Source organism: Antennarius striatus, chromosome 9 (assembly GCF_040054535.1).
Source record: "Antennarius striatus isolate MH-2024 chromosome 9, ASM4005453v1, whole genome shotgun sequence".
Lineage (NCBI taxonomy): Eukaryota > Metazoa > Chordata > Actinopteri > Lophiiformes > Antennariidae > Antennarius > Antennarius striatus.
In genome coordinates, this window is record NC_090784.1 from 5,894,151 (window position 1) to 5,918,541 (window position 24,391).

The following is a 24,391-nucleotide window of genomic DNA, read 5'->3' on the forward strand; positions in this document are numbered from 1 at the left end:
GCATGAAGACTCGCCACCAATGGGCCCAGTAACCACCATAATGGGCTCAGCTAGCTGCAATACAGTTCATAGCTGACCCACAAGTCACACAGTTGTGGTCTTACCAGTCTTTCGACAGGTGTCAATGAATTCACTGCCCAAAACCACAATTTTGTACAAACTGCCAAAGACCATTTGAAATAAAATGAAATCAATTCAATCCCTAAAGGGAAATTATTTGTCCACTTTAGTGTTAGTCTATATAATTAATCACACGCTTAGTGCTCAGGAGGTGAACTGGCACCTTTCCACTGCCAGTCCATACTCCAAATTTTTTTTGCCCCACATGGTTCTTGAACTGGCCACCCTCTGTCCCTAGCCCAAGACCCAGTGGACTGAGCTACTGTCACCCCATTTCACGCAGTGATATCCATGAAAAAGTTTAAGTGTTCAACAAATGACCCATCCATCCATTCATCCATCCATCCATCCATCCATCCATCCATCCATCCATCCATCCAGTCCACAGAGTCCTGCTCCACCTCTTCTTCTGTTCTGCTGAGTTCTTCTCACCTGTATGTTCCTAATATGTAAATTTTGAATATGCAGACATTACTTGAGTCTTGTCAGCCTAGGAATTTCAGATTTGCATTGTTTCCCTTTGTACAAAAATTAATTGTCGGTCTGTTGTAGTTGTTTGTGTTGTTGTTGTTGTTGTTGTTGTTGTGGCTGCACACCACACAGACACAGGGATATGGATCCACATGATGTCAAGCGAGGGAGTTGTAAATGAATTGTAAGTGAAAATGTGATCAGTTTTATGATAGCACAATATCGGTGCTCAATTTGATCAAATCAGTTGCTTTTACAAATGAAATAAAATGTGTACTATTAAGACAATGAATAGAGTCCATTAAAATATTTGGGATTTCTTCACCCCCTCAGTTACACACTTGTATTACATCTTGTCTGGTGTCTGCTTAACTGAATATTATTTTATTTGGAGTGGGGCCAGGTCTCAGGAGCAGGGCTCTAGCTGCGTAAACAGCTGTCACCAGCAGGACACATAACTAATAGATATCTGTAGACAGGGGTCACTTGTAGTTTACATGTTTACCAGCTAATGGCGTTAGGGATGGGGCTGCCTTTGTGCGGTAATGGACACTAGCAAAACATAATGGACAATGTGGAACTGGTTTTTATCACTGAGCTGAGGATACACATTAATATGCATAAGAGGAGCTAGAACAATATATTCTCTCAAAGAACTGCGGGTTACTTTTGGAAGAAATTGCCTTTTTTCTCCACAGGCTGTTCCAAAAAGAGGACAGAACTCCTGTGGTTGAGTTACTGAATTGTACGTCCAGCACTTTGGAATACTGGAACAGCATCCAATACACGAGAAGCCAATTTGCCGCTTATTTGTTGCAGTAAATACAAAAGCATGCGGTGTAAAGACAGGTACAGGGCCACACGACTATTGCTTCCATGTAATCAAACTGAACCTCATGCCACCCACGGTTTTTTGGATGTAAGCTTCTTCAAATAGAATTTTCTTTTATCCTCTTTCAACATCTAACACTTTCTCTAAATTCTAGCTCACCTGCACACCAAAACGCAATTTATATTGTGGCAACAGATAACATTTCAACACCAAGAAGCACATACAGTGCTTTTGCTGGAAGAAAAATATCTTTGCACCACAGCTGTTGCTTTCATTTTGCTCCACGGTGGCTGCTGGAGTCCTCTCATCCTACATACTTTATTAAAGCATTTATTCCAAGTCTCTCTCAAAGGGCCCTTTAGAAAATAAAGGTGTGCACCCTAAGGGCTGAGGGTGGTCTTCTAGAGCCAACACAAGCCAGTTCCTGTTAAACAGAAGAAGCAGTGCCACCCATCCACATGTAGCTTTGTGGTGGTGTGAGGACACAAAGCCAGATGCGTTCACCTGCTGCTGCAGCACAAAACAGCTGCTCTCATCTGGATTTGCAAAACCTGTCTAAACAAACGGTGTATCACAGATCTGTGAAACATCTTGGATGAACCTCTGTCCAAAGTCTTCATAGGAGTTTACTCTATTTTTGGGGATAACACACAAGTTAGAGAGACACGAGACATGACTTAAACTATATGCTCGCTGTTGGCTGCTTTGGTGGAAAAATATCAGCATTGTTTTACTGTTCAACCCACAATGAATTAGGTGAGAAAACAAGCAAGATTTTCTTCTTTTCCTGTGAGAGAACTGCTGTAGATACTGGATACAACCCAGTTGGTTTCAGTGGGGAAAAAAAAAAACTTTGATGAGTAGGTTTTTTTGTGGCGGTCACCACGTGTGAAAGTAAGACCAGGTATTTACCATCTGTCCCCTGTGGTGTACTCCACTTTTGACCCCCAGCGGTCACATCACAGCTCTCTGTGCCCTTGATGGGTGAGCAGGGGTGTGAGGCTGTATCCTGTTCAAGGGTCAATTGGGTAGATCTACATGAGATCGGTGAGACCTGTAGTCCGACAGTCAGGGGGGGGGGGGGGGGGCTTTTATTTTGCTAATGAGTTCTTGTTTTTACTTCCCTTTTGCTTGTATTGTCTTCATCTTTAACACTAAATAGTTTGATGTGTCTTTCGCATGCTGCTGATAAAACCTAAGGTTGTTTAGTAAGCACTTGTTAGAACATGTAAGACCTGGTGCTTCTGTTAAATTAGCATGAGGCAGAGAAGTCAACCCTTCTATACAACATGCTTTTATTAAATGCCTAGCAGACAAATTATGTGATCTTCAGTGATTGCATGTTGTTACTGTTCTTATGTTGTTGTTTTTTTATTTTTGGCCTATGGGACCCATCCTTGGACACTTGATGGATTGGTTGTCTGTTTCATCAATAACCCCACAAACCTGCTAACCTGCTAACCCTGCCACCATAGCATGTTTTGTGAAGGCTTTGCTTATACATGGTTAACGTACAGCAGGTTTGACGAACATAAAATATCAAACTGACATCTTTTTCTGGTTGAGCAGCACTTAAAAATAGGCTGTAATAAGTCAAATGAATATTTCTTATTCATTACAAATAATACACACAATTACTTCAAGGGTTTGCATTTTTTATCTGCAATCAATCAACCAACCAACCAACCAACCAACCAACCAACCAACCAACCAATCAATCAATCAGTTTGTGCTGCTGTTGTTTTTCTATATAAATTGAATAAGTTATTTCAACAGACCAGGATTTTAGACAAAAATCAAGTGATCAGGTGTATAAAATAGGACGTTATACAACACGTCATCACCAGTCAACTGCAATGTTATGCACAATATCCAATAATTAAACACTTAATTAAACATTTAAAACTGTCAACCGCAAAAGCAGAGGAAGCCGTATGAATGTAAAAGTCTTTACGCTGCCAATTCTGCTGCATCACATTTTTACTTATTAAATTAATCTCTATAAATTGCTATTGTGGATAAATGACTTATCCTTGCACCTTGCACATAAATTTGGTTTATTTACTGTATATGGCTTGTCATGTGCTATTAAATCCCATTTACCTTTTTCATTGCAATTTAAAGAAAGAAGTTTTTACTGAATTCAAAGTTTGACTGGAAAATAGAACCTACATGCTATATAATTTCAACATTTGTCTTATGGGAGAATTGTTTTTTTGAGCAATGATTATAATCATTGTTTCCTCACAGGAGAAATGATCTGGGTTTCTTCTACTCCTGTGAAAAAAGGACTATTTATTTATTATTAATTAATTATTTAACAGTGGCCTTATACCCACCATATGGAAATACACAACTACTGTTGACATCCCATTCTTATTCTAACCTAAGGGTTAGACATATTTCCTTTCTTTTTCCAGCGCTCAGTGATTGGAAGTAACAAAAAGTTTTTTTATGTAATAATTTAATTTTGTTTTCACAATCTTCTTTAACAAAGGATGAGTTACTCTGGATATATGGATATCCAGATATCCAGAGTATGTACTTTCCGACAAGTCTGACAAGTCCAAATCCAACTCTTGTGTTTTTCAGATGTGCAAGCTAGAGGTCGGGATGAGTTTAGTCAAGGTGATGACAAATGGTGAAGGGAGAGAGCGGGTAGAAGAGACAAACCAATGCTACATGGAGTGCAAATATTCTAAGCATGCCTGCTGAATCTATACATCCTCGCTTGTGATGGCCTCCTTCCCTGCTTGCTCTGGCCAGGTTCCATTCTGCTCCATGTGTGCATGTGTAAGTGGGTTTTTGTGTGCGTGTGTGTGAGTGAATTACTAGACTTCTAACATATTGAGCTACAGGTGTGAAAATTAGGTGTGAGGTTTATGTGTGATAAATTACCAACATGTGGGATAATCCGAGCCGCTCCTCCTCTTTTCCCTTTCCCTCTTTCTAACAAGGGGAAAACACTTTTCTACCACAGCTTGAGTTTATTTGCAAGTGTAAATATTGACATGTATGAGTTCCATTCCCTTTATTGAAGACGTTAGTTCCTGCTTCACCTGTTAGTACTTCATCTATGTAACTGTTTTGGTTTCTGTCCAAAACACAAAGAAAAAATGGGGTGTTTCTGCATCTGTGCTGAATTACATTCGATCCATAATGACCACAATCCAGGATGAACATTCATCTACGTTTATTTCCTGTCTTCTGTCGTCTGGGGGGAAAAAAAACTTCACACAGATTATAGTATTTCTTGGGATGAAAAACTTTAAAATAATAAGACATACAGTATGACTGGGTAATAAAAAGAAAGACAAAAACATCAGGATAATTTGCTGCATCATATACTTTGAAGGTTAGAGACGGACAATTGCTTGTTGTAAAAGAAATATATGAATTTTCTTTGAAAATGTGAGTTATCTGAAGTGCAGAATATATTTTGAGAACACCTCCTGGAATGTTGAATTTATCTTTTCCAAATGGGGGAGAAATCATCTCATGGCTAAAACCTTTAAAAGTATTTATTGTACTCCTTATGGATTTGCATGTTAATGCCAACATGTTTTTGGCAGAGGTTTACAAAGAGGCCATAAGTTATAAAGCTAAACTTTAAACTAGAAATCATAGAAAGCGTAAATGTCAACTTTTGTATTAATAAAATCTTCAAAGTATAAATGCTAGATTGATTCAGAGTTGCCATGTGCTTGGAGTTTATCTATCATCTGTAGTTTAACGCTGAAATATCACTCCTGTTCTGCTCATGAAACAGTTAGTAGGTATGGTGCAAGACGGGATGAGTTGAAAATTACTGCAACAACAACAAGTTTTTCCTTTACAGGAATGAATATAGATGGGGGAGAGAAGAAGGGCTGGCAAGAAACATAATCCACATACTTGTCATTTAGTACTCAACCAGAGAGCAATAAAGACCATCTTTATGACTCATCTACGGACTCCCATCGTGCCTCCATTCCTGAGAGTCAGAAAGTGATTTTACACCTATTCTGATCACGCATGAAACACGTTTCACTGTCCCAATTAGAGACAGATGCCATGTGTCACAATGACAAGGGAAAACTCATTTTCAAGTTTTGCATGGGTAGAGGTTAAGGAAAATTCACTATTGTGTTGTATTCTGTGCCGAACTGCCACCACTTTATAGCTGTGATCTTAATATATAAACCACATCATCAAAAGTAAAGCTGACCTTTAAATGCAACATCACCAACAGCTATTTTTATGTCTTTAAACTGTGTTTCAGTGTATTTTCCATCTCTGGAACAAACATTTAAATGCATTAGAGGTTTGCATTGTTTTAGTGTATTATTGAAGCTTCATTGACAATGACTCTGAACAGATATTTTGTTGTTTTCAAGGCTGGTCTGAGCTGTAAAACATTTTATAAGACAGCAAGCCACAGGGAAGAGCTGAATGTAGTTTCTTGACCACCACATGAAGGTTATTCTCCCGGTTTTTCCCTGCTGTTTGAGCTTTCACATAGCAGTCACAAGTCTGCTCTGGTCAAGGGTCAAAGCGTCCATCAATGTGGCAAAGAGTCTTAAAAAACTGCAGCACGCACCTTGAGATTAGGTCAGCCAGGTCATCTTTTATTTCTAATTTTCAGGAATTATGGGGTCTCTTTCACAGATGTGAGATTTAAAATAGGACACAGGATCTAAGTTATTATCCATCATAAAAATGATGATAAGTAAGTGAACCATAACTTAGGGTCTACTTATGGAGTTGAAAAGAGAGCAGAGGTGAGAGCTGTGATGGGTTCGGCTGGACAGATGGGTTAAAGGTGCTGAGAGTGTTTCCAGATTGACACACAGACACTGTCAATGTCTCAATCTGGCTGGCTGCAGTCAGAACAAGTGAGACAAAGAATCTCGCTCCCTCCTCCATCAATATTCACTATAACTTCTCATCTTTTTTATATTATGATGCACAAACTTTTAATTTAAAACCCAGAGAAATCATTTTTCTCAAGTTAGCACGTTATTTTGTAAAGTAACTGCTAAACTTCTGATAGGAGGATGTGAAATAATGTAATGCAAAATTAACTTGATCTCATGTGACAGTCAGAATTCATAATTATTATATGACTATAACAGTGCAAACAGCAACTCCCGCAATGCCATGCTGCGTACAATTTTTTTACAATTAAAAATATTAATCGTAATATTAAAATTAGTAAAACGTTTGTAGACATTTGAAGTCATTTGATTTTTTTCCATCAGAACAGCACTGCCATTCTCATATTCCAGCAGCTATTTAACTTAGTTTAGAATAAGTGCAAAAACAGAAAAACAAACTAATCTCAAATGCTCAAGTCTGATTTGATCATTAACATGTCAGCACCTTGTTGTCCTGACTGATTATAAATTTGCTTTTTAACTTTACAAATATTCAATGAAAATACAAAATTCAACACTAAACAGACACTGTACCGTACACCCAACCTAAGCCTGACTAGTTCAGTCGGTAGAACATCATTCTTAATCTCAGGATATTTGGTTTGAGCCCCATGTTAGGCATAGTAGTTTTCAGACTGTGGTTGAGGAAAGCACTGAACCCCATTTTGCTCCATAAGCTGCCCAGGCCACCACACTCCAATAGCTTAGCCATTTTGGCATCCAAAAGTCTTTTTAAAAAATTTGTTTTATTGCGGCAGCTGTATTGAAAACACACAGACTTTCTTTCCATGAAACACCTGATGAGAGGATTGAAAAAGTTTGATGAGAGGTGCATGTCATATTGAATTTGATGTCACTGCATGAGCGTCCGATCTGCCCTGAGGTACCTGATATAGAGTACACTCAAGCTTGAGCTGGTACCAGGGGGTGGAAATGTGACCATCTTCATTTACAATAGAGGTCTTCTCATTGAAATCTTGGTAAAAAACAACAACAACAACAAAACATTAATTTGTTGAGTTGTTCCTTTAATAACAAGTACTTTGCATGGTGGTGATGCGGTCAACCAATGAGTTGAATGGAGTCTTCTCACCTGCATGTGACTATGACTCACAGTGTTGACTCACACCAAGTAAATTACTTTGAGCTTCTGTTTTATTGTGAGCTATAAAGTGAAGCTTTAAGTTGGCCCCCATTTTTCTGTTTCCCCTTCAAACCGCGACTGCCTGTTATACCCATTCACCAAAAACACTGCCAGCCTTTCAAGTGAAGGTTAAAATCTCTGTGCTACCCTCGTTGCCCGTCGGATTTGTGTCACAGAAATACTTTGGCGGAGCTAATATGTCTGACAGCAAACGTGTTTGCTTAGTCTCATGCTGCAAAACCATTATGAGCAGCAGGACTGTCCTAAATTATGTGCTTACAGTATGATCTGTTAAAGTAAACTGGGGGGAAAAGCGTAGATCTTAAAACCTGACCATTTCCAGCTGGAAAAGAGTCAGAGGCAACATATTTTCTGCTAAATTGGAACAGCAATGTGCGTTCAGCACATGGGTCTAAAGTACCCCCCCTCTTTACCCCTACTGATTTTTTGCCACATTTTTTGAGCTAAGTGCAACTTCCAGTTCCATGACAAAGTCGAAGGCCTGAAAAACAAGTGGTTTGATGCCATTTTCCATGCACCAGCCTTTAATGGGCTTGAACAACCTTGAGTCGTTACAACGGCTGTGAACTCTGAGTATTAGGGTTGAAACTGTTGGCAGTCCTGGCATTCACAGCTACAGGGTGTAAATCTGGATCATCTGGTGCTTTTAAAAGTGATTTGGAAAACATCTATTGCTTCTTAGGGTTCAGTCCTCCACCCGTCGGTGACACCAATGCTGCTCTGTCCCACATCTGCCCTTCCCCTCTCCTCCAAGAATTCTCTCGTTCTTCTAAAGTGGAGTAGCGGTAAGCTTATACCATCATTTAAAGGGAACAAGGGAGTTGGACAATAAACAATAATTGTCTCAGTGCCACGACGAAAACGTATAATTCTGTTGGTGAACGTGATGCTTTCCACATGAGAGCACAAATCTCCTTGACTTGCTGGTGCCACGTAACTCCAAAAGTTGAGGTTTGCCATCGATGCCTCTTAACCATACTGTAGATTGCATTTTAGTTAGTACAGATGCAAATAATTTGAGTAGGTTTTTTGTTGTGTTATATGATGGTGCCACACTCTCTCATACAAGCTTTACTGTAAGTACCGTTCCAAACAATGGACAGTTGGTTGCATTCACAGTCTGTATTATTAGATTTACATTCCAGTGTCCCTCAGAGAAATGGAGGAAAACAGTGAGAATAGAAACAGTTGTGTTTTAATAAAAGCACTTGTGCTATGAATGCAGGGTTTGGAATTCAGTGCCGTGTTATGATGTAGACTTCAGCAGACAACAATGTTTGTGTTATCAATTTCCACTTAGTGTGGTGTTAATAATAAATAACACAATAATATAGAAGATAAACCAATTCAAATGATCATCTCATAAGCGCCTGTTGTGTACCTCTGTGCCCAGTATCACCAGTTTATAATGGTTATAAAAATCTGGTTTATTACTGTTTTTTTTTTACAAGAAAAAAAAATCAATAGTAACTGAGTGAGCAGCTGAGAGTTGAGAGGGAAACATGAAAGCTTATAATGGGAGACAATACCTAAAATAAATCAAACCCTTTGTTTACTAGTGACATGTACATTAAGGATGTTTTGGCTTTGCTTAATTCCATTTGGTTGATAAAGTTAGAAAACATCTAGTGCTATCACATGTGCTTATTAAGCAAGATGAAAAAAAAATTCAATTTCTAGGAAGTGTAAGTAGTTCAGCGACATGGATCTTTAGAATGTTTGTTCTAGAGCCCAACTCATTTTTGCCATCATGTTTCAGTTTGAGGCTCTGAAAGGAACGCCAAAATGAAATGTGATTTTCCATCTGAAGGTTTTGGGTTGCAGAAAGTTGGCTTGGGTCAACGTGAATTATTTCATAGGTAGCAGTAGGATAATGCAAGGCAGGAAGTTATCCGGCCGTGGGTGGGACCCCCATGTATTTGGCAGCCTTAAGATCCGTCTGTCACGGTTGCTTTGGGCTCATAAAAACATACCTGAGACAGAATTAGGCTTTCTGCTGGATATAAATGCACCCCTAATTGCTCCTGAGCTGCTTCAGAGCACCCCCCCCCCCCACACACACACACAGCAGGCCTATGGCTATTGAATCAGAGAGCTACCCTCCAAACATATCACTATACTTCATGTTGTGTGCTGTCTTACATGAATGAAAAACCAAAACCTTTTCTCAAACATGTTAGATACTTATCTGCAAATCTGCAGGGTCTTTTTACTGTGTCACATTGATTTTACATCTACACTTGGAGTTTTTTTCAAATTGTCAAATAGTTCCGAAAGTGATGATAATCAAAAAAGACTGGTGATGGATTTTGTTTGGGAATAGTTTGACATTTATTCACCTCTTTGGCAACAGTTGTATGTAGAGGTTACAGTAATACAGCTCACATTATTCGATAAGTATGTGGCTGAAACCAGGAGCTGATTCCTTTAACATGAAAACTAGACATTGAAGGAATCAGAGTGCTTGGTTTTGTTGAAGTTGACAAAACCGGCCTTCCAGAAGCTCTACATCTCACAAAATACACATTTAATGCAATTTCCTTGATCAGTGCAAACAGCAAATTCAAGCGGAACCAGTACAGAACCAGAATAGGGTTTCCCCTTGAGCTTAGTTAAAAGGTGGGCTCTAAATAAGTTAATAAGAAAGTAAGTAATAAATACATACACACCCACACATACGTACATACATACATACATACATACATACATACATACATACATACATACATACATATATATAACTTCCCAAAAAGTTCAATATTTCTTTAAAATGCATAACCTTTGTACATTTCTCCTTGTAAATGCAAAATATTAAAGCTATTCCCATGGGACTGAAAGTTTATAATCTTTGGTTTGTTGCATCCTCACTCCATCTGTTGTTAAATGTTGTAGATGGGTGAGGAAGAGACGCGAGAGTCCTTCATGTGGTTAATCAGAGGAAAACAGCAGCTTTAAACCAGCTCTTTCCCCTGTAGACATGACACAATGACGCACGTGTCAAGTCATTGTATTAAAAAGATCTGCAGATGCTTCTTCATGCGAACCCTGTTTTTTGTAACGTTAGCTGTCAGATGTAGGAACCAATTTGTTTTGTTTATCATGTGGAGGAAGAGGTGCTTCACATCCTGTGTACACTTCTCCCCTGTCCCGAACAACATTCATTGCAAAACCTGGTCTCTCTCTAATCTCACAGGGATCACTTTCTCTATGCTTTTCCTGAGTCTGGGTCACTTTTGTTTCAATGTGATTGACAGAAGAAACGCTAGAAGGCATTACATGATTTTCGGGAAAAGACGAGACCGTTGGGGACAGTTGAGAATGTGTCACAACATGAAAGCGCAGAATATTTTTTACCTATCGGATGGACAGGGATTGAGTATCTCCCCTTTGAGGAAAATGGAAAAGAAGGAGTTTCAAACAAGCAAACTAAAACAAAACAAAACTCAAGGCAACCATAACCCAGAATACATCCCTCAGTATGCTTTACATACAATTTTTTTTCCCTACCAAATTAGGTTAGTCTGTAATAATCTAGAGTTTTCAAAACTAACATTTAATCCCTTTGGTATTTTTTTTCTAGTACCACTTACTATGGCTGCATGTTTAGCATATTATTTTCAATTTCCATGTCAATAAAGCAAGGTACATATTCCCTCACAAGCCTCTTAAAAATACTTCTCAGCAGCTTTAGTTTGGCTACTATTACATTTGTTCCATCCATTTGAATTCCTGAAACCTCCTGGTGGTTGAGAAATTGATTACGTCCCGCTTCAAAGCGGTGATGTATTGTAATTGTCAGTGTTCGTGTGTTCTTCCGTCCGTTCGTTAGTCCACCAAATACCTTCACAACCGTTCCAGATAGAAAGATGAAAAAAAAGCACATTACTTGGGGAGCAAAGGGGATGAAAATGAGATTATGACCTTAACTTTGAGAATACTAGGTCCATATGCACTAGTCTATGCACTAGTCAGGTACTACTTTCAGGGTACCCTGACCTACCCTGAAAGTAGGTCAGGGTCAGTCATGGGACTTTGCAGTCTGACTGCCTTAGTTCCAGTTTAAATTGTACAAGACATTGTGCTGGTCATGTAGGATGTGAATTGAACAGTGCTGCTCCAGATGTAGTAAACTGTAGCCTCCTTCCTGACATACCTGTGGCCTGAACCCCCAAACCTTTCCACAAACACACAAACTAATCTCTGAAGATCTGCACCAAAAGACTTTCTCCCCACCGTATGCAGCCTTTCCTTCTCAGGGTTTTTATTTTGACTCTAATTCCAGGATGTGGGATTTGCTGCATTCAAAAGACGTGTGATTAGTTTATCCTCAATTCACTTACATTGTCTAATTAGCATCGAGAAAATCAAATGTTTGACTACAAGGAGTAAGCAAGATATTTGAGCCAGGGTTACAATGAGATTTTTCAGTGACTATAATGTCTTTGCTGATTGATTGGCCAGTGATCTAAGATGACCACAGGCCCTGGTCTTTTTTTGTTTTTTTCTATTATTATTTCTTAACTTGTGCCAAATTGGCTTTCTCTTTCTGTCAGTTTCGTACGCAAGTTTGGCAAAGGGTGAAGGGAGCGAATGTGACCAAGTTAATGTGAATGTCAGTTTGTTGTAAACATTTAGATTGTATATTCTCTAGAAATATACGGTTAATCTTGAGGTTTGGGTTTATGTTGCAGTTTTTCTTTCCTGAATGGCAGGATTGACAGCACAAAATATAAGATAAATTTGAAAAACTGCTTGCAGTTTTACCAAGTGAATAACAGTTTTAATAAGTTGTAACGTGAAAGGAGCCCTAATTATTTTTAGTTTGTTTTCATTCATACATTTATGTATAAATTATTATTTAAACATAAAAAAGCCAAAAATAATGTACGCCGTTGTTTTATAAATTGTAAGCCTAGTTGGCAACACCTGTGTCCAAACAGTAGGCACTGGATTGACAGTGGAACAAAAGGACACAATTTTCGATTTAAGGAGCCAAAACCAGTCATAACGTGGGCTATTCATTTCTCCTTCGTGCCTTACCGACTGAGTGGTGATGAACAATAACCAACCTGCTTGATGAGCAGGCACGAAAGGCACACCGTGGTGCTGCTCTGATCGATGGGGTGTTGCTGTATGCCTCGCCCCTAAAGCTCATCAGAGACACATTCTGATCAGCACTAAAGCTCATATCCATTCACCCAGCTTCAGCAGGACGAGAGCACCCGGCAAACCCTTATGAAAAAGAAATGAAAAACAATGAGTGTGACATCCTCTGAACGATTTTTACATGATTGCAAACTGATGCTTGTGCAGGGTTGACTTAGTGCTCACTTTAATCTGTGTGAATCTGTTCAGAGATGTCTAATGTGTATCACGAGTATGCTGTTATGTGTTTCTCAGTTGTTTTTTTAAAATTTTGCTACACAGTGTTTTGTTGCTTTTTCAATAATTTGTGATATTTAAGTGTCTCGTTTTAAGGGATTGGATTTACTGAAGAACATTTTCTTACTACTGCGATATAGAGGTGAAACTGTGCTTATTGTAGAATGAACTGTCTTTTTTCTTATTGACTCATTTGTCTTCTGCCGCAAACTCCAGCTGAGGTCAGAAGCAGTTTGATTTTGGGAGCTTTCATCAATTCTCTAAACATGATCATTCAGGAAACAAGTTCTGACCAAAGTGAATAAAAGTTTAGATAATAACCAATTAATATTCTGAGAAGGAGAGGGGTTTACATGAATTATAAATGAATTTAACTAAGTTACTATGAATTATAAAATATCCTGTAGATGTATTTATTTTGAACATTGTTGTTGTATTTTTGTGCTCCGGTGGTCGTCTCCTGGACAGCCTGGTCAACCAGTTGGTTGAAGTTCACCTGTTCCTTATGTTTGGGTGAAACCGTCCACAGATGAGAGATGATGTGATTGAAACTAATTTGACATACTGTTACAGAATAAAAACCCAAACCCAGGAGTCATTAGGTTTACGTCACCATCACACACCAGGTAGGAAGCATACAGGACATTTCTCGTAGTCAATTGTAGGTGAGGCAGAAATAGAAGTTCCAACTGTTGCTTGTTGGAATCGCAGCTTTAAAAAATAACGAGAATTGTGAGCCACCTGCAAGTTGACGTCAGAAACGTTTTTGTGTGTATGGGGCGCTGACACCCTTACATATTTAGTACTGTCTATTTAATGACTGCTGCTGTTTTCTCCTCTGTCTGTGTCCTACAGCTAGCTATGGAGCATACCCCATCTGTAAAGGTTGCTCGGTGTGCTCCAGGGACAATGGCTGCGTGAACTGCCAGCCCAAACTCTTCCTGTTTTTGCGGAGGGAGAGGATGCGGCAGTATGGGGAGTGTCTGCACGACTGTCCGGCAGGATACTACGGCATGCGCAGCCCTGAACTCAACATGTGCTCCAGTAAGCCCTACCAAGCTTATTTAACCCACCCTGTCTGTCCTTCCATTTCCCACAATGCTGAATCTCTCCTTCTTTCACCACCACCCCATCACCCTGTCCTCCTCACACACACATCCCCTCAACTGCCCCTTTTTTTCCCGTAACATGATTTATCGTCAATTGTCCAGAGGAGACACACATACCTTAGAATTTGAACGGCTCATCTGTTCACCCAGGTGGACGCGAGTAGTGGACCCTCGTCTTAGCTGTGCCTCCCTTGGGATTTATCTGTGAAATCCAGCTAGCGTGAGAGCTGTTTCTCATTTCTCTTTGACACTCCTTGTACTTCCATTATTACCAGAATGCTTGCAGTCATCAAATCTAAGCCCAAATGCAAACAAGGTGCACTGAAGGTTACAAACTCAATTGTATCATCACATGAAGTCATTCAATACCATCAGAAGTACATAGATGATTATATGGTAGCATTAAGGCATTAAAACTTTCAACAGACAGTTTAATTTCTTGGCAACTGGAAATGTTTTAGTCCATTGATGGCAGACTAAAAGTTCATAGCAGTTTTTGACCTTGAGCAAAAAGCCAGTAATGGATTCACCACCGATTGCTGCGGGTTCATTGACGTTTGATGAGGAAAAAACAAAGCCTTAAAACCAACAAAATGAAACATTAACCTTTAAGATTAATAGGATATTTATGATGGAGGCAAATGTGATCTCATACTAAACTTTTGCTTGCGTGAATTATTTCAGTGATACATTTCATTCTTTCAACATACTGATTTGTTTTGGTTTAATAACTTGAAACAGTCCACACTTTCAATCTCACACACTCTGAATTACATTTTATTGTTCGAAAAGCTCCAACAATAACAATGAAAAATTGAAACGTCCTCATGATTCTTGTTAAAGAGAAACTCTAACATCCAATTAATGAAATGTCTCCCCCTACTCCTTATGTAGCACCCTAGTCTCATAACCTTATTTTAACATGGAGAAGCGGGAGAAAGAGAGCCTTTATGGGTTTACACGGAGCCCGAGGTGTTGGCTGAGTGTTTCATATGAAAACAGAAAGGAACTTGAACTCATTTGGTTCCCTGAGCCAAACTCTTGACAGATGCACTAAAATGGAGCCCCAGAGGAGGCTGTGTGGACCTTTAGGCTCAACAATGTGAACATGTAGCAACCACAGGAATAAAAAAGAAGTAATTCTGCTTTCCTAATCACTAGTGACCTTAAATTCAAGTACATCTATTTGCTCGATTTGTAAATAAAATTGAAAATGATGAGAAACTGTGCCAGCCAAAATTGATTTGATTTCATGGTATCGTGGTAACCTGGACAACCTGTGATTCCTCATTAGTGTCAGGTTCTTATTCTACAGTTGCCAATAATAAACCATATAGGGCTTGCTTTCTAGGTAAGTGTTTACATCCTCTTTTCATTGAGTTGACAGACTGTTGCATGATGTTTCAACATGATATGTAGTTAGCCTCAAGTAAGAAAGATGCACCTTTTGTTTATTCGGATGGTGTCTTACGTAAATGTTGGGTTTTGGCAGGCCTGTCATTTCGTCTACATTCAGAAAACAGTTGGGAAACCTGTGAACCCTGTCTCTCACTGCAATAGGACCTCAATCATGGATATTTCATCTACCTATGTATATGTAATGAATTTGAACACCCTTTCCAGCCTTTTGACCGTATGCTGAGACAATCCATATTATTGTGCAGTATGCGTTTTTTGTGTCAATTCAAAAGCTATTCTTTGACATCATGGTAAATAACCGGTGGATTCCCATTCTTACACTTTTAGAAACAGTTATGCTTGCATCCTGACTAATGTCTTTCTATGACACATAACCTTTTCTAGCCTATATGGCAATTATAGCTCCCCATCAATTTAAAAATAATCAGATGCTGAATGTGTTGTAACACATTAACAGTCTTTTCGCTTGCAACTCATATGGTCACACCACCAAAATATGGCAGCCTGTTGTTGTTGTTGTGAAATTCGCAATTACACATCACCATATCACAGTTTTTTGCATCCATGTTGAAAGTAAAATTTAACCAAGTTGCCATTAGGTCGATTGGTTTGAGACTCTCTATCTGGATGTTTGGGGCTGGTCTGCTTTCTATGTAGTCAACTTCAGTTACCTGTTCACCATAAAGAAAATGTTGGATGTAGAGGAATTGAAGCTTTTGAAGGCACTGCATTAATTAAACCCAACATATTTTTTATAGAAAGGAGATCAAATGAATGAAACTATTAAGGAATCTGATTGTCAGACGCCGATGGTTTTATTCGTACCTAGCATGAATATGCCTTTTTAGAAAATAAACTCAATCTATGTGATTTTATGTGTCATTTAGTCTGATGTGATCACAGAGGTTTTTAAGTAAAATCTGGTCTGCTTTTAACCAGTAACCGTCATTTCACCCTGTTTTCATGACTCAGAGAAAAGTGGAGGAGAAAGACATCTTGTTCTGTGGTGAAAAGTCTTTTTATTTTTTACTTTAACCCTCCTATCCCAACCGCTGTATCCTTAGGCTGGGTAAATTTTGACTTTAACCGATCTTGATATGTGGCAAGTTAATCTGAATCCTTTTCCGTACCAACTGCTCATAGAACAACATCTTGTATTGTCACGTAGCATCAGATCTCAGAGAGTGATCTACTTTGATGTGATCGCTGCTTCAGTCATGGCTCACTAATCCGGTTTCCTATTTAAACCTCATTCTCAGCTGCTCTACGAATGTCATTTTATGAAAAAGTTCATGTCCAACCTCCGTAAATGGATATCTTATTGGATTGTGAGCTAATTGTCAGGTCAGTGAATCTTATTTGTGAATTGGCAGTGGAGACTGTCATCCGTGGGCTCAGAGGCACAGTGGTCAAATGACAGCGAGGGTCTCTCTGTGTTGGTATGAGCAGAGCCGTTGTGTGCTCCTGGTTTCCAGAGAGGCCTGGAACGTGGCATTACATCTCTGTTATCATGAGCTTTTTAAACACAGTTTCTGAAAGTGCTTAGGGAGCAGCTGCTTATTATTACAGCAGAGTTTGTCTGTGTGATCTTATCTCATTTAAGAATTTTTTTGTGCACTCCTTCAGTAAAGGAAAACACAAGCTACTCAAGCCAGACTGAAACCTCACTTTTAGTTTTTGTAAAGGGGGTTCAAAAAAAATTAGACAGAAAGAGCCACGAAGGCATAGGATGGATCCACATAATAGACAGAAGCTAGCACTATTATTAGAGCCAAAAAACATTTGAGGCTATAGTTTCTGCAATATTCTGCATTTACAGCTATACTTCTGCTGGAGTCCATAGTCGTAAAACCAAAGTGTTAGAATAATTGTGAATGAGATGTGGCTGGTTCCAGAGTGATGCCTCTTTATTGTGTAATACCTTTATGTATATCAACATGTCACACACCTGGGTCCTTAATGTACAGGAACTCCTTGTCAGCAGCTCATGGGTGGGCTGATATGATCCATATACCACATGCAGTAACTACAGTGGCAGAGGGGTTCTTATCAGCCGCCCAGTAGAGACCCTACTGTAGATTATGTGGGTGTCAACCTACTGCTGCACGGTCACAATTGTATAGCATTGTGCTTTATGTGGACTCAAATCTCTGTAAATGTCGTGCAGTTATGTTGTCACCTCAGTCACATTGGATAATACCTTGATTTTAATGTAATTTCCCAGTCCATAGCTTGTTCTGTCATTCCATATCAGTACTCTGCCATCTGGCTGAAAGGGTAATGAGCTGAAAAGAGAAAAGAGAAAAACTGCGGAGAGGTCAGTGTAATAGCAGGGTTACATTAAAAATGTCTTCCCTCTCGGTGTATTATGGACTCCCGATTACTACACACAAACACACACTCTAGCCACCATCCCAGTTGCCTTACGCCAGTTCAGCGGCCGAAATCCCAGCTCTCTTTGCTGCCAAACAAAAAACCATTCTGATCAAGACCTGACATCGCCAATATCCTGGAAGCATGGATTAAATATCAAAGCTCCTTCAGTGTCAGCATCTTGTGCCATGAGAGGCTCATCTGTCAAAGGTAATTTTTTGGGATTGCCAATCGTGATTTAGTTTTTGGTCTATTTCTTGGATTGTTACCAAATTCCACTGTTGTATTTCCCGATGCTTTGTCATAACAAATTAGGCCTTGAAGTAGAAAGTGATTGGATTTTCCAAGATCGCGTTAGTTAAAGTACATCATGAGACTTTTTGGGTTCTAGGTAGATAAGGGCTTTGCGTCATTGGCTTCAGCCAGATTGGTATGAAGGCTCTGCAAAGACGCTAACGATCTTAAGTTGGCAGCAGCAGAAACTCTCTTTCCTGCTTTGTCTCTCCATGTTCCTCTTCATGCTCTTTCCTTCTTGCTCAAATGCTGAACTTGTGGGTATTTCCATTTCAGTCTAACCAACAAATGACCAGTTGCCTTTTGCCTTTGAGCTTTAGCAAGGGCTATGTAATCATCACAGCTTACTACTTTATATTTCAAATTTTGTCAGATAATACACCAGAGCTACCAAACCAAGCACTGCTCCAAGGATAATACATTTGGATGAAAGATGTATTGTGTAGACTAAATTCAGTAGATTCTATTTGTTTTAAGCTAGTGTCTGAAGCTTGAGTCCACCGTGTAAGCCGACGCTGAGCAGATACAAGCACCATGTCTGTGTATCTGTGTCTTGGTTTGGATGAGTTGGGAGGATCGCTGGTAAGTCTGCCATTGCTCTTCCCTTTCTGGGAGATGCTGATTGGTGGGAGTACCACTTCTTCTTCACCTAGCTGTACACTAGCATGTAGAGATATAAACTATGTGGAAAAACAGCAGCAAAGCACAGAGTGTTTGGAAGTGCATGGCAGCTCTGGCTTTTGCCATGAACTTCTGCCATCCACAACTCCACATGACATGGCTGGGTGGCAGCGAGCAAGCCAGAGCTTCCATGTCAGCCAAACCAGGGGCCTTGAGAGTAGGTCAGAGCTGTTCGCCTCAGCTTGGAGGAAAGGGTGGAAAAATAGGGGTTGTTTTCCCCCTCCTACTGCCAGGCCTTTTACGACATGGACACTTCTACTGCTCAACATCAGGTCTTATGAGCTTTCTGGAGGCGCTTTATAGCCTCAACTGGTAGGCAACCCACTTCCATTTCAGATAAAGTGAAATGCAACACGAGAAATTGATTATCCTTCAAAAAAAGGACTGTTACATGTGAATATTAATGTAAATAAATAGAGTGAGTTCACATGCTGCTGTCAGCCTGCAGAAGAGCTGACATGATGCTTTTAATATACTGGATTCAATCAATGAGATCTCTATAGAGAGCACAGCAGGAAGCCTGGTATCCACCAAGCATATAGCTTTTAATCATAATCTCTCAACTTGACCCCCAAATGCATAAAAATTAAGTGCAAAATCACCAGGCACCAAAACCCCCCCCCAAAAAATAAAACAAAACAAACTCCCCAAAAAACAAAACTAAATGTAATACTAGCCGTAACAGTGATGTAACTGGCACACAGTGTTGAGTTCTTCAAATTGAGCTCCCTCAGTCACTTCAATCACAATTTTTGAAATCTCTCTCAGCGCTCAAGCGTCAGGCTTTTGCTGCTGTGTTCATAATATAGCACAACCAGAACCAGGCTTGGACATAATGATGATAATACATTTAAGTCCAGGGAACATTGGGCCTTCAATGGGATCTGATGACCTCATTATTTCTCATTAGTCTCCCCAAGGCACCTACACGAAGACTTTAAAGGTGGTCCAGAGGTTAATCCTGCAGGAAGAATGAACCCGCTCCCCTGTATCTGTTTCTGGACAAGCTGCCGACTCGGCCGGCGATCAGCATTGGAGCTACTCCAGTGTCACAGATAGCCTTCGCTGTCCCAGATAGCCTTCTGCCAGATAACTGGACAGAAGGATACATTTCTGTTATCGTCATCCCTTCCGACCCGCTGCGTTCTCTGGTGACCTCTGACCTCCAGTTTTGCCTCCCTGCATTCTAATTCCCATGGAGCCGCAATAATGTGACAGCCAGCTCCTCCACGTCAGAGCAACATTATTCCTTACCTGTTACTTTAGAAAACATGGTTTCCAAGCATTTGTGACATCACTTAACCGCATCCAAAACATAAACAGTGATATTTTGATCCAAATCCATGTCAAGTGCTACTGGTGCTTCACAGATACAGTATCTCACACATCTGCGTTGGTCATATTTACTGTCAATAAGTGAAGATTGCACAACAACCCAAGTGCTTCAGAGTACTACCAGCTGTTCTTGTTCTTGCTTTTGCTCTTTTATTTTTATTTTTTTTGTTTAGGAGCTTTAAGTCTGTCAGGTGATGACAGGCCTTAGGGAGTGTGACGGGCAAAAGACAGTTTTGTGCTTTGCAATTAGGCTTGGTGATTTATTAGCCCACTCCTTGTATTTTGCTTGTTGTGTATCAAACCCAAGGATGACTGACTCATTTTCTAGCCACAATAAAGTGAACAAGAGAATTAAAGAAAAAGTGATGGCAAAATGTATTTGTACATCTCTCAGACTCATAAACAAGCTACATTATATCAAATGATTGAATTCATGACATAAGAATGCTGTGAAAATACAGAAAATATTGGAATCGGTCGTTTATAGTTAGTTTATGCACTTTTTTTCACAATGTGGAGAACAGTTTGATTGCTGTGGTTCTATCTCCAGACATATCTGATTGGTATGTGTGTGTTGTGCGTGTAAGTGTGCGTGTGTCCATGGTTTGTTTAGACTGGTCGGGAAAGCGTGAGACCAGAGTGAGTGGGCAGAGGCCATACTTTAGGGTTCAAAGTGGAGCGGGGAGGGACCCCCTCGTTTTGGAGGAATGTCGAGGAGGAGGCCTGATGGTTAGCTGGAGATGGTGTAATTAAGGGGTGTGATTGTGAGAACCTTCCCTTCCCTGGGCCTTGCAAGGGTCACAGATAAAAGAGCAGCCCTCAGCCTCTGTTGCTCTCACATGTGGAAAAATCACATTAACAGCAGTTTAACGCGTGAAATGCGCATGCGTTAATGAGTAGTTGTGTCCCCGTGTGAGATAGAGGAGGAGGAGCTGATGACACCATATCTCAGTAGCAAGTAGGAACAGACATTGGCTGCAGGTTATTGAGCCTACTGAGCCTGTTGGGCAATAGGGCCACATGGGTTCTGAGGAGCATCATAAATTAAACAGCTCAAGAAGGCTCCTTCTAATCATGTGGGCCTGTGCGTCGCCCTGTTGGTGTGGTTGTTGTAATTTGGCCCTGCCTGATGTGCTATTTTCAGAGAAAAAGCTTGATGACTCGTCGCTGTGCTTTTCTTTGTAAAAGCAGCGCAGTGTGTCAAGTGCAGCACCAGGGTGTGGTGGGGGGTGGAACAGTCTGCTGTTGTCTTTGTTGACTAAATGCGCCAGTGTTTGTTTAGCAAGGTGGCAGAAGTTGTTGTTGTTGACCACGTCTCTTCCCTCCTAACCGACCTTCATCCATTCGTAATGTAGCCAAACCTTAAAAGATCCACACAGCTGGCCAGCACTTACATCATGAGTGATCATTCATACTCAAATGAAAACTAACTTCCTCAGTTGTGGAAATATCACCGCAGTGTGCAGTGATGAGATAGCGTAATTGGATGTATTCTTCTTCTTGCTGCACACTGTTAGTTGAAAACATGCGAGCTTGTGCGTTTGTATCCGCACTGTTGACTGTTGAAGCAAGAGTTTGTAGAAAAAAGATCAGCCTAATAATTTTTCACCATATCTGTCATCTTTTCACACTGTTAATTCTCTCACTCTAAACAAGAACAAGGAGATGAAAGAAAGAAAATATCAGGCAAAACAAGATTTGAGAAATACATTTAGTCTCCAAAGAGAAATGATTCACAAGGTATCAATGACTTTTTTTTTTTTTTTTTTTGTGTGGATGAGACAGTATAATCCTTTCAAGAACCCCATTCCCCAAACCCCTTAGCTTTCGATCAACTCCAGATGAGAGAGTTTCTTTGACTGTGATGAGTCTCTTCTCTCTGTCTTGTCTTCCTCCAGGGTGCAGGATAGAGAACTGTGAGTCCTGCTTCAGCAAAGACTTCTGCACCAAGTGTAAGTCAGGTTTTTACCTACACAAAGGGCGCTGCTTCGACAAGTGCCCCGAGGGCTTTGCCCCGTTGGAGGACAACATGGAGTGTGGAGGTATGTGAAAAATAAAGAGTCAAGAGAATAGGAAAAATAGAGTCTTTGACCTATTATTTATTTATTTTTACCTGTACACAATACTTAATATTTAGTCTGTTGGCTTTTTCACTCTGGATGTGGAAAACAAGTAGTTAGCTTAGGACCACACACACACACACAGAGGTTATAGGACCCCAGTAAAGCTCCTTCACCCTATATTAAGGCTTGACCTGGGATCTTCCAGTGGCCTCTAAATGACTCTCTGTGTGGTTTCATTTCATGTCACTGTTTCTGTATGTTTCTGCAGAAGGCTGTGAGGTGGGACAGTGGAGCGAATGGGGAGCCTGCACCAGGAGAAACAAAACCTGTGGCTATAAGTGGGGTCTGGAGACCCGGACGCGACACATTGTAAAGAAACCACCCAAGGACACAATACCCTGTCCCACCATTGCTGAGTCCAGGATGTGCAAAATGGCCATGAGGCACTGCAGGAGAGGTAAGGGTTTTTTAAACAACCATATGTTGATGTGTGAGAGATATTCTGTCAGTCAGTCCCAACCTCATCCATGTTCACTTCACACTACTCTGGTGAATATTAAAGAAAACAGCCCACGTATCCCACAGGAGAACTCTTTCCTTCTCTCGGAGTTCCACCTGTTTCATGTAATCCTTCTGCCGTGCACTCAGTTGTTTTTTTTTACCGTCTGTTTTTAAGGGTCACTGTGGCATTTCCATGCTTGAAATATCTGTAGTTTTCCATAGCAGGCTTGTTCAAGCCAACTCTTTTACTTAGGTATATTTTTCCCCCCATCTCCCTTCCTCTCCTCCATGGAATTCTTCAACGTATGAACTGCAGGTTTCCTCAATGGCCGTCTCTGTTTTTTCCCGTCACTTTGAGAGATATTTGCAGTACACACAACGTGCACGTCAGGCCATTAAATGAGAAGTCAAATCTGGAATTTTCTCTGTGTGTGAATGCAGCAAGGAAAATATCTTTTTTTTTCAAAAAGTAAACCATTTCTCTCAGACGGTCCAAACACACCATTTGGGATGATGGCCCCAGTTAGCAGTGCTTTTGAAATAAATGTCTTTCCCCTAATGTAGCCTACTTTTACGTCTTTCCTAACTGTTGGATTAGGATAGGCCAAGTGTAAATATTTAATTCACCAAATAAGGAAGCAATTACAGTGGCAGATAATCACTCAGACTGTCAAAAAAAGAAAAACATTGTTCAACAGAAAGAGAAAAAATTCTAACCTCGAGGATTTTTTCTCCATTTTTGGCTTGAACTGTTGAATGGGAGGATCATTATTAAAGTGGTGAAAGAGTAAATAAACTTGAAATAAACCCAGATAGTTTCTCATTTTTCAGCACCAGTAAGCCAGTCGCTGCTTTTTAGGTTGGAAACTGTGATTCCATGGCACATTTAGTTCCTAAATCCCTGTCCCATTTGTCAGGGAAATTCTCCCCAACCCCCATACATCTCTTCTGGGCTTTTCTGTGTCTGCTTGACCTTTCATAAGGATCTTTATGACCTTCTTTAATTAAAATTTGGCATTGTTGAACATAGTTACTGCCATTAATTATCACAAACATGAAACCACCGATGGATCATTGTTGAGAAGGGCTTCTCTGAGCTTGGGAAGCAATGCAGAGGGCCGTTTGATGAAGGAAAATTTCATAATTAGGCATGATTGTTATTTACCAACCACTTGACTTTGAGTGAAACATACCCGCTTGGCAAAATCCAGTGAAAAAAAACAACCCTTAACTTAATGAATACACCTTAAAATGTAAGAAGCTGAAGTTGAATATAAGGAGATCCAACACGATTGGATAAAGTTTGGCCCACTGACATTGTCACATATTCACTTAATAAGATTGATAAAATAGCATACCTAGATGAGTGGAGGGGCTAAATTTTAAAATACTAATAAGGAAGTATTTGCTCTATAGAGAGGGCTCCAATCTGGTTTCAACTTGATACATTTTCCACATTTTAAAATTTCACAAATGGTTTTATAATGCATTAAAGTACATTTAGTTAAAAAAAAAAATTAAAAGCAGCAACCACAAAATACTGACTTTATACTCAGAGTAAAATATGAACATAGAAGTGCTCACTTTGTACCTAAGGTACAAACATCTCATCAGACACCAAACACCATTGTTCTGCAGAGGCATAGAATTATGTAACTGCATGTAACTACAGACCATAAAGATGCTGTGGACTAAACTGAGGATGCAGCATGTTGGTATAGAGCACTATT

At 39.9% G+C, this 24,391-nt stretch overlaps 1 protein-coding gene across 4 annotated transcripts in view; it reads left to right on the forward strand.

The window, feature by feature from the left end:
- Positions 1 to 24,391, forward strand: part of rspo2 (R-spondin 2) — a 54,142-nt gene that overhangs the window by 9,337 nt on the left and 20,414 nt on the right. For all 4 annotated transcript variants that reach the window (XM_068323962.1, XM_068323964.1, XM_068323963.1 and 1 more), the window contains 3 exons: positions 13,742 to 13,930; positions 21,996 to 22,139; positions 22,429 to 22,617. In XM_068323962.1, coding sequence (XP_068180063.1) covers positions 13,742 to 13,930; positions 21,996 to 22,139; positions 22,429 to 22,617 — 522 coding nt within the window. The remainder of the gene's footprint in view (positions 1 to 13,741; positions 13,931 to 21,995; positions 22,140 to 22,428; positions 22,618 to 24,391) is intronic.